Source organism: Oncorhynchus kisutch, linkage group LG4 (genome assembly GCF_002021735.2).
Source record: "Oncorhynchus kisutch isolate 150728-3 linkage group LG4, Okis_V2, whole genome shotgun sequence".
Classification (NCBI taxonomy): Eukaryota; Metazoa; Chordata; class Actinopteri; order Salmoniformes; family Salmonidae; genus Oncorhynchus; species Oncorhynchus kisutch.
The window spans coordinates 9,264,966-9,275,818 of record NC_034177.2 but is presented as its reverse complement, the minus strand read 5'-3'; the positions used below and the strand labels follow the sequence as shown (position 1 = coordinate 9,275,818).

At 43.7% G+C, this 10,853-nt stretch overlaps 2 protein-coding genes across 2 annotated transcripts; one reads left to right on the top strand and one right to left on the bottom strand.

The window, feature by feature from the left end:
- Positions 1 to 3,074: 3,074 nt before the first annotated feature.
- LOC116373915 (uncharacterized) lies at positions 3,075 to 6,190 on the bottom strand. Its single transcript, XM_031822221.1, has 5 exons — positions 6,110 to 6,190; positions 5,762 to 5,880; positions 5,498 to 5,534; positions 4,890 to 5,366; positions 3,075 to 3,680 (listed from the first exon to the last, which is right to left on the bottom strand). The coding sequence occupies exons 1-5, from the start codon at positions 6,110 to 6,112 to the stop codon at positions 3,075 to 3,077; spliced, it is 1,242 nt and encodes a 413-aa protein (XP_031678081.1). The 5' UTR covers positions 6,113 to 6,190.
- Positions 6,191 to 8,420: 2,230 nt separating this feature from the next.
- LOC116373914 (protein ANKUB1-like) lies at positions 8,421 to 10,853 on the top strand (the record flags this gene model as incomplete). The annotated part of the gene is made up of 3 exons (XM_031822220.1): positions 8,421 to 8,688; positions 8,832 to 8,969; positions 9,457 to 10,853. Coding segments are annotated over 3 exons (1,344 nt in total), but the record flags the coding sequence as incomplete, so codon positions are not given.

Sequence of the window (10,853 nt, the reverse complement as noted above, 5' to 3'; positions counted from 1 at the left end):
TCCGTAATCTTACTTTGCAGACTGTAGTAGATGTTACGAGCAACAGACCAGATTCTTTTCTCAGAAACCTGTCCAGTGGTGAGCAGGGAGGTTCCAAATACCATGTCAGATGATTGGGTGGTCTGGGTGAGCTCCTGCAGATCTTTCACTATGGTTTGTATAATATCAGTAGATGTGGTGGATGTAGATAAAGACTGGAGGTACTTATCTGTTGTACCTTCCTCCACAATGTTAAATGATCTAGAGAGGACCTCACTGACTCCTTTCTCAGCTTTGGTTTGGAACTCATGACTAGAAAGTTTTTGGAGGCTCTTTGTTGAAAGACTGTGGGAAGATGCTCTTAAACGCTAGTAAAACCAAATGCATGCTTTTCAACCAGTCGCTGCCTGCACCCGCATGCCCGACTAGCATCACCACCCTGGATGGTTCCGACCTAGAATATGTGGACGTCTATAAGTACCTAGGTGTCTGGCTAGACTGCAAACTCTCCTTCCAGACTCATATCAAACATCTCCAATCGAAAATCAAATCAAGAGTCGGCTTTCTATTCCGCAACAAAGCCTCCTTCACTCACGCCGCCAAGCTTACCCTAGTAAAACTGACTATCCTACCGATCCTCGACTTCGGCGATGTCATCTACAAAATGGCTTCCAACACTCTACTCAGCAAACTGGATGCAGTCTATCACAGTGCCATCCGTTTCGTCACTAAAGCACCTTATACCACCCACCACTGCGACTTGTATGCTCTAGTCGGCTGGCCCTCGCTACATATTCGTCGCCAGACCCACTGGCTCCAGGTCATCTACAAGTCCATGCTAGGTAAAGCTCCGCCTTATCTCAGCTCACTGGTCACGATGGCAACACCCATCCGTAGCACGCGCTCCAGCAGGTGTATCTCACTGATCATCCCTAAAGCCAACACCTCATTTGGCCGCCTTTCGTTCCAGTAATCTGCTGCCTGTGACTGGAACGAATGGCAAAAATCGCTGAAGTTGGAGACTTTTATCTCCCTCACCAACTTCAAACATCAGCTATCTGAGCAGCTAACCGATCGCTGCAGTCTATTGGTAAATAGCCCACCCTTTTTCACCTACCTCATCCCCATACTGTTTTTATTTATTTACTTTTCTGCTCTTTTCCACACCAATATCTCTACCTGTACATGACCATCTGATCATTCATCACTCCAGTGTTAATCTGCAAAATTGTAATTATTTGCCTACCTCCTCATGCCTTTTGCACACATTGTATATAGACTCCCCCTTTGGTTTCTACTGTGTTATTGACTTGTTAATTGTTTACTCCATGTGTAACTCTTTGTTGTCTGCTCACACTGCTATGCTTTATCTTGGCCAGGTCGCAGTTGCAAATGAGAACTTGTTCTCAACTAGCCTACCTGGTTAAATAAAGGTGAAATAAAAAAAAATGTAAAAAAAAATGCAATGCCTTTGGAGGCAGCCGTGCTGCAATCTAGACTTACTGGAGAGGTTCGCTCAGTAGAACCTTGGAGACGTTCAAACATGTCTTCACATGGTGTTGGGGACCTTGACAAGGAGATGTCCTTCAGCTGAGACAGAACACCACCTACCAACATGTTGACCTCAAGGGACATATCAGATATTTTCTTTCCTACTGTGGAGAAGCAAGGTGCATTTGATGTCTGATCCTCGCATGAGGTCAAGATTGTTGAAATTACCTCTTTGGTACTATTGGTCAGTAGAGCGTCGTCTGTTTCAGTCCAGAGAAGTTTTGAACTCTCGCTGACACCCCTGTGTAGAGTCACTTCCTGGTTCAAACTGGGCAAGTGAGGCACACTCTTACTAGCTTGCGTCAAGTTCTGGCTTGCCAAACCAAGGCACTCCTCAGTCACAAGATGTCCAGAGTCCTCTGTGGGTGTATGGCTAGACATTCTTCTTTGCACGTCTGACCTCCGCCGGTGAATGGTGAAGCCCTTTAATGTCTTCTTAATATTGTTATATAAACTAGTGGTAGCAGACCAGATCCTGCTCTTTCGCTTTTGTGCATTTTCCTGGAGGTCAGGTTCTCTCTCCTCTACTTCTGCAGGTTGTGCCAAGCTCTGCAGGTCTTCCACAAATGTGTCAATGATGCCAAAGGCAGCAGAATCCGCACAAATATCCTTTGACAAGGTTCTCTGGTTTTGAATGGAACAAGACCTGGATGCTACAGAATAAGCAGGCTGTGCACTAGTTAAGCTACTGTTGGACTTTTTATCTAGGAACTCACTCACTGCTTGAGTGGTGTCTCTCTTGAATTCCTCACTTGAGAGTTTTTTCATGCAATCTAACAGACTGGTCAAAGAAGCCGTGGCCTTACTTCTGCTGTCCTCAATTTGACAGGGGAACTCATATACTATTGGTGATGAGGCCCTGGAATGGGAGATATCCCCAAGCTGAGCCAGAACGCCCTCTACACATTGTTGTCTCTCAATAGAGAAGTCTGATCCTTTTTCTCCAACAGTGTACAGGGGGTCCTCCTTTGACATCTCAGTTTTGTACAAAACCAGAAGCTCTGAGATAACTTCTTTGGTGCAAGTTGTCAGAAGGAGCTTGCTTTCTTCTGACTCAGTTTGTGCCCAAAGAAGTTTTGAGCACTCACTTAGGCCTCTTTGTAAAGTAACTTCACCAGTGGACTCTGGCAACTGAGGCTCACTCTTACTGGGCCTATATTTCATGTCTAAGCAAGGAAGTGGAACTGTCTCCTTAAACTCAGCATTTGTGATGTTGTCATCAGATGTGACAATGCTCTTTAGGGCAAATCTCTGAAGCTTGCCGAAATAATCTTTCAAGTTGTTTTGGATGCTGTGGTAAATGTGAACAGCAGCAGACCAGGCACTCTTCTGTTGGGGACTCTCTTCAGATTCAGCCAAGGACTTCATATCTGACACGAAAGTCTTAACAACTACTGACGCTGCTGAGCCCACTGGGTGAATTGACTCTGTCTTTACAATGCCAGACAATGTTTGACCTGATGCAGCACCTGTTAACTCAGACTGAACGACTGAACAAGGAAAGCTCAAACTACTGACTTTTTTGGCAAGAACTCCACTCACTGCTATTGCTGTATTGCTGATGTTTGAAACTCCCGGCTGGAGAGTTTTTGGATGCTCTTAGATGTGAGCGTGCAGGAGGAACCAGATTCACCAATATTGTAGCTGCTCTCATATTTCCTTATCAGGGCATCAAGATCGTCAATGAAGCCAACATGGGATGCCAAAAACGTGATCTTGTCCTTCAGATCTTCCAGCAAATTCTGTTTGTTCTCGTCAACAAAAGCCACCATTGTGTCAGAGATGGTGGGCATGACTTGCCCTGTTAGACTCTTGCTCTCTTGGTCAACTTTTTCAAGTTTAGCAGCCAGCTCTCTCACCATGCTCTCAGTCACCTTGGTCTGTGAGTCTCCCCTTACCGGTGTCACTTGAGAGGTTTGGCTAGCGGAGGCACTCTTAACGACCACTGATACGGCCGACTTGACATCTTTAATCACTTCTGCCATTACAGCAGGGGTCATCTTCGGAGAGCCTGCACTTCCAGATAGAGAATTGGACATGCATGCAAGTTTGGAGAGAGAACCTTGCAGGCTGTCCTGCACACAGGTGACGAGGGTGTCCTCTGAGACACCTAAGAGGACTTGTAGCGAGTCAGAGTTGGTTGTCTTCTTCTGCACATCAGACAGAGAGGTTAGAGTCCTTGAAAACAGAAATCATCACAGTCAAACAAATAATATGTAAGGCTGTGATGCACATTCAGTGTGTCAAATACATCTGCACCATTGAAAACAATGAGGAAAACACTGCTGTTTCTCTGAGAAAAAAACTTAGTGTGATGTCAGCCTAACTGTTTAATTTCTAAAGCCCAATAAAATGTTTTTTTGTATAAGTCATTTGTATTGAAACTGCCCTGTAGACATCTATCTATCCTGGCAATATCTATCCTCTACAAAAATCCAAATTGCTATAAACTTCAAATACTGTAACTTCTAATAACTTCAAGGACAATCATTAATACAAGGCAGTTTGAAGAAATGTTAAAGGGAAATGTCTAAATGTTTCAACTTCATATTCATCATCTCCAGCACCACCCCAACATCAGCATATGTAAAAAACAGGCATTTTTATGTTTTGTCGTAAAAAAGAAAGAGGAAGATAAGTGTTTTCTATGACATCATCAACCAATTAGTAGGCAATGCCTACTCATAATTGGTTAAAATCACACGATGCACACTGATGATGTCATTACAATCTAGAGCTGAGCATTTAACCAACATTTTTGTTATTTTTCGGTTTTTAAACAACTAATTGACCGACGTCGGCTCAATTATTTGAATTCCACTTAATTGTCCACTCTGTGTGGAGCAGATACGAAAACCTCATTGACTGAGACGAAGAGACGAGAGAATGCATGAGAGAGATAAAAAGCAGTTGCGTTGCGAGGATTCTCTACCTGGAAATACATTATCTAAGTGATTGACAGTCGGTGTTCAGCGGTCATAAAGGTAGGTCTTATTTCATTTGAAGAACTACTAAAATAGTGATTTTGTCAGACAGGATAAGCAGCAGCTCTATAGAGATGAGTTGATGACTTGGAATGAAATAATAAAGTCATCAAATAAATATTTTATATGAGAAAGTAAGTCATAAACAGTAATGGACAGTCACTACCATCATGGGACTTTTATTCATTGTTTTATTATGTGTTGTTACAGCATTCAACACACATAATCCATAGTGCATTCAATGTCTAAAAAAAGTATTGAAATCCAAAACCGTGATTCTTTTTTAAATATTTGAATCGAAAACAAACCAACCTCAAAAATCCCTAATTTCTCAGCACTATTGGAAACAGTTACGTCCCTCTATATTTTCTTTACTACAAAGCATGGAAATGTGTAATTTTCACATATGGTGATGCTGGAGATGAATATGAAGTTGTTAAATTTCCCTTTAAGAACATACCTCATGGCCCCCTTGGGCAGGTAGCTTCCACTGCCCTTAGTCAGGTAAATCTCCTTGGACTTAAGTTGTGATTCCTGCTCTTCTTCCTCTTCCTGATCCATACAGTTGGAGGAAGGGTAGGGAGTCGGGATGCGAAAGCTATTGTAAGACTTTCGACTGCCTGGCCTCTTAGGTACACCAGCCTCAGTAAATCTCACGCGGGTCTTGGTGTTAGTCTTATCGTCTAACAGACTGGTGAGTGACGCTGTGAGAGATCTCTGTGACAATGGAGAGGAGGCAGCATCTTGGATGCCCAGTAGTTCGTAAAGACCTGGGATGATGATCTGCATCAGCTTGTCCGATAAAAACTGGACAATCCTCAGACACAAGCCGGCAAGCTGTTGTTTTGTCAGCTGTATTCCAGAAACAGAAGAAGTGTTTTAAAATGTTGCATAGTGCGTCTTTCAAAAGCTTATGAACAAGGTTAAACATTAGGCAGAGTTTTCATGGTAATCTAATTAAATTGTCAGTAACATGATATTACCGGGTCAAACATGCCCTCACGAATCCCCCTCCATTGCCTGAAAACACTATTGTTATAAATGTTGTCATATCAGGATGCGTGGCAGAATTGTTTTTATTTAATTATTTGCCGGATCGTGAAGTTATACTTGCTTTGTGTCAGTTGTTTTGGCAAAATTGCAATGTGACAACTTTTCTAGCAATGAATTTTTTTTCCGATTGATCAGTTTCTAATTTGATCCTATTTCCTTGAAGGTGTGATAGTACCAAAGAAAACAGAACATACTTCTCAGTTAGGTTTTGAAGGAAGTCCATAAGTGTCAGATGTTCCACATTGTTGAGCTTCCCCTCTTCTGTGGTTTCCATCACTGAGGTTGCTCTGCTCCTGGTAGAATTGCTCTGCTCCTGGTAGAAATGTAATTATATTGCAAATAATAAAACATTATATACAACAAATATCACACTGAAATGATTATTAACTGTTAAAGAGTGGAGGAGCATTGGCAACGTTGGGCCAATTAAACAACTGAAACACAACAGAGATGGTTGTGGTACGTCAACATTGCCAATGATAGCATCACTATAACATTTTATTGGATTAATGTTGTAATATGAAATGACAAGGTCAACTTACCATCTCATTGACAGCTTCAGAGGTCAGGTGGTCATCCACCACACAGACAGGCAGGTCTAGAGACTGGGACAAGGCTCTATGGTCATAACCAGGAGAGAATGGAAACATCAGAGCAGTCCCAATGGCAGAATCTAACAACTGTCTTCATGTCAAAGACTCACTCACTCATTTGCTTTGTCAAACCTACCCCTTAGAATGACTTCGATATTAACACAGAATATATTTTGTTATTAAGAGATCGCTCAATAATAATTCTCACAATAGCATATTGGTAGTAGTCAGTGACATATTAAAGCTAAGCAGGGCTGGGTGCACTTCATCATTTGTTTCCTTATAGAATCATAGCTGCATGAAGGGTTCTGGAGGAATTTTCTAAAGTTACGGAATTACTGCTGTCTGTTCAGAAATAAATTAAATCATTCAGAATAGCCTAATACGTCATGAGAAGCCCTATAATTTAGCTACAGAGGACCAATAGCTTCTTTTTTTAAATAGCCTAGCTGCGGATTGTAGCCCAATAACAAAGAATAGCCTACAGTCGTGAACGCGAGGCAAATCTGTCAGTGAAAAAACAGCACGCAGACAAAACAGGCCTTTTGCAATATTTCAAATACAATCGAGGGAAAACACAGGTTGAAAAGCAATGACTCTTGCTGAAAAGATAAGACTATGCTGTAGACTACCAAAATATTTGATCAACTCCCAAACATTGTTTTACAAAACAGAGAGATGGAGAGATAGGCTTTTGACACGAGCGCATCCTCCTCATATTGTAGCCTACTATATGTTTCTCCACAAACCTAGGCCTATAGGCTATTGATGGATTCAAGACAAGGTCGTTTTTATTCATCTCAGATACTAAGTTTGTCAGTGTCAGAGTAGCCTGCCATTTCGATCATTTGTGCGGAATAAAAAAAGATAATGCTAAAGTCTCCAGTCATGTAAAATTATGTAGAATTGCACGAAATGCGGTTTTAAAAAGGCCAACACTTTCCCGGACCCTAGGCTACTAAAAATGTTCCCCATGTGTGCACCTTCTATAAGTGGCTCTACCCAAATGTAATGATATGCGTTCAATGCTCTATTATAATAGGTGATATTTTTCTGGTACCACAGACCCCCCCCCCCCCCCTCTAGCACCCACTCTTTGTTCTGGCACCTCCCAATTTACAAATTAAGCTCTGCTTCAAATTTTAAATACTTTTTTGCCCCACTGTATAGTGTGGTGGTATATAGTATGGTGATATATAGTATGTTGAGGTCACCCTGCTTGAGACTAAAAGTAATATTGCCCTTGCTCAACCAAGACCATGGTTATGGTAGAGTGATTGGTTAGTAAGAACACTGCTTCGTGAGTGTGAAGTGTTGTTGTACAGAGGTCCCTGGGTACAGAGCCAGACAGGGACAGAACTCACTCTGTTCCACAAAGTTCTGTGGAAGATGTGCTAACAGAGGAGAGTGGTTATGTATCTAAGTACAAATTTAACAATCAGAATAATGTTTATTTGTGTTCCTTACTCCTTACTTACACATCCCATCATCATTTGAGCCACGGGATGGTGGTAGATTCTAAGTTTAAATAGCATGGACCTTTGATTTGTCTCTGGATAGAAATTGCCCTTGGGCACAGATCTAGGATCAGTTTACTCTCACCAAATCCTAACCTTTACCATTAGCAGTAAAAACACAAACCAGACCTAAGATCAGTGCAAAGGAGCCACTTCATCTTACCCCTGTAATTATATGACTCCTAACTTATATATACTGAGTGTACCAAACATTAGAAACACCTTCCTAATATTGAGTTGCACCCCGCCTTTTGCCATCAGAACAGCCTCAATTCGTTGGGGCATGGACTCTACAAGGTGTTTGAAAGCGTTCCCCATGGATGCTGGCCCATGTTGACTCCAATGCTTCCAACAGTAGTGCCAAGTTGGCTGGATGTTCTTTGGGTGGTGGACCATTCATGATACACACAGGAAACTGTTGAGTGTGAAAAACCCCAGCAGCATTGCAGTTCTTGACACAAACCGGTGCACCTGGCACCTACTACCCCGTTCAAAGGCACTTAAATATTTTGTCTTGCCCATTCACCCTCTGAATGGCACACATACACAATCTATGCCTCAATTGTCTCAAGGCTTAAAAATCCTTCTTTAACCTGTCTGCTCCCCTTCATCTACACTGAAGTGGATTTAACAAGTGACATCATTAAGGGATCATAGCTTTCACCTGGATTCACCTGGTCAGTCTTTGTCATGGAAAGAACAGGTGTTCATAATGTTTTGTTTACTCGGTGTATAAACACAACATAGGTATTTATGTAAAACAAGTGCATTTACTGTATGTCCATGGTCTTATACTTCCGCGGGAGCCGGTGGTGCGTGTGTTCAGTGCCGTGACGGGGGAGACCCTCTCAGTCTTGGGCACTGTGTTTCTCCTGAGTACGTCTGTGGCCAGGCTCATGACCCTGCTGTCCCAGCAGTGTGGGCTTCCCGTCAGCTCCTTCAGACTGAGCTCTCCCACCGGCCTGCAACTCTACGACTGCAACCGGCTGCACGACTACGCCATTGACCTGGGTATGGCCTTCCTTGTGCAGTAGATCAATGGTCCTCTGGCTCAACACCTTATGGATGTAACACAGAGACAAATGGACTGTATGGAACACATTCTTGGTTCATGGCAACCAGGAGGACAACCTGCATGTGTCTCTGTCTCCCAGGGGCTACTCTACGGTTGGACACCTGGGATGGGTGGGCGGAGTTCCTCAGAGGCTGCTTCCTGGGACACAGACTGACCGTCCAACGACACCTGTCTAGGGAGAGACCTGTGATGAGGTCAGAATACACATCTACACACTGAACTGTATGATAGACTTACTATCAACAGTGATGGTACTGAACCTTTATATAGCTTACAATGATAGTACTGACCCTGTATATAGCTTACAATAATGGTACTGACCCTGTATATAGCTTACAATAATGGTACTGACCCTGTATATAGCTTACAATAATGGTACTGACCCTGTATATAGCTTACAATGATAGTACTGACCCTGTATATAGCTTACAATGATGGTACTGACCCTGTATATAGCTTACAATGATGGTACTGACCCTGTATATAGCTTACAATGATAGTACTGACCCTGTATATAGCTTACAATGATAGTACTGACCCCGTATGTAGCTTATATTCTCTTATATTCTCTTTAATACTGCATTGTGGGAAAGAGTTTGCAAGTAAGCTTTTTACTGTACTGTTTTATAACCCACTGTATCTTGTGAACTTGACAAAAAAAACTTGAAATGTGTTATAAATACATTGATTCTGTATTATTCCAGGTTCCAGCTCCAGGTTGGCACTCTACATCGCTGCTTCTCTGGGCCACCTGGACCTGGCCGGCTGGCTGCTGGAGAGGGGGGTGCTTGTCATTGAACCGGTGGGGGTTCACCCTTACCGTGAGTGGTGCCACCAGACGGCCCACCCCGACGTCACCAAGTGTCCCGCTGTCGCCTCCATCGAGCGTGGCCAGCTCACCATCCTCAAACTCTTTATCGCCAGCAGCGTTCTGACCCTTGCCTGTCGGGATCCCCAGGGTCGTGACCCCCTGAGGATCGCCCTTCAGTACGGCCACGGGGAGTGTGTGAGTCACCTGGCCACCAAGCTGTGCTCTGTGGTGGTCCTCCCAGGTATGGCCCTGCCCATGCGGACATACCTCCAGATAAAGGGCTGGGTGAGGCTGGGGCAGAGGAGGACAGCATCTAGGCACTGCATCAGCCCCAACAGGGCTCCGTTCAGGACCAGGGTGGGCGACACGGTCCTGGTGGACGGCTTCACCCTCCCCAAGATGTCCTCCAAGCCCAGGAGGAGTGAGGCCAAGGCCGGTATCAGGGTGATGTCCACAGCCTCTCGACGTTTGACCCCCATCAACTGCCCATCTCATGTATCCTGCCCGCTCCGCTCCCTGGCATCCCAGGATAAACCTCTTCAACTACCGAAGCTACACCCTGTGGCCACGAGGGATGAAAGAGAGAAGAAGAGGGGATGTGGAGGGAAGGGATGTGAGGAGGATGAGAGTGGGGATCAGAACAGCAACCAATGGAGGAGCAGAGTCCCGCTCCCGCCCATTTCCAGAGACACCAATCTCAGACCTGTGTTTGCCTCGCCAAACTCCGCCCAGATACTCACCACCTCACTGGAGGCCTTTTCTCTCTCCACTGCGACACCCAGAGAAAACGCCATATACTGTTTGGCCTTGGCCAGGTTAGTCCAAGTTTAAATGACAGCTACGGTGAATATGAATATTTCTCTGGAGGTTTCTTATGGAAGGTGTGAATACTGTCAGAAGAAGCCTCCTATAATCAGTGGTGGTGGGGACACATGTAAAAGCTGTTTACACACTTTTTATTTTATTTTGTTCAAGCATTTACCCACCTTTTGTGGAAGATGCATTGAAAGTAGAGGGAGCGTTACTTCTTTAATCCTGAACGGCAATCAGCATTTACCAGTCAATGGTTTTACCGCTACATCACTGCCTATGATATACCCTTATCCTCCCTGAATAGATTTCAGTACAAACAAATCATGAGCCAACCATCATGCTTAGAAGGTACATAGTCAAATCAACTCAAACTTTAAATTTGTCACATGCGCTGAATACAACAAGTGTAGATCTTTCCGTGAAATACTTTACTTACAAGCCCTTAACAAACAGAGCAGTTCAAGAAGAGTTAAGAGA

Coding starts and splice junctions, on each gene's coding strand:
- LOC116373915 (XM_031822221.1), bottom strand. Junction 5,535..5,761: donor CTTCAAAACCTAACTGAGAA/GTATGTTCTGTT, acceptor TAGTGTTTTCAG/GCAATGGAGGGGGATTCGTG. Junction 5,367..5,497: donor GTGAGGGCATGTTTGACCCG/GTAATATCATGT, acceptor TCTGGAATACAG/CTGACAAAACAACAGCTTGC.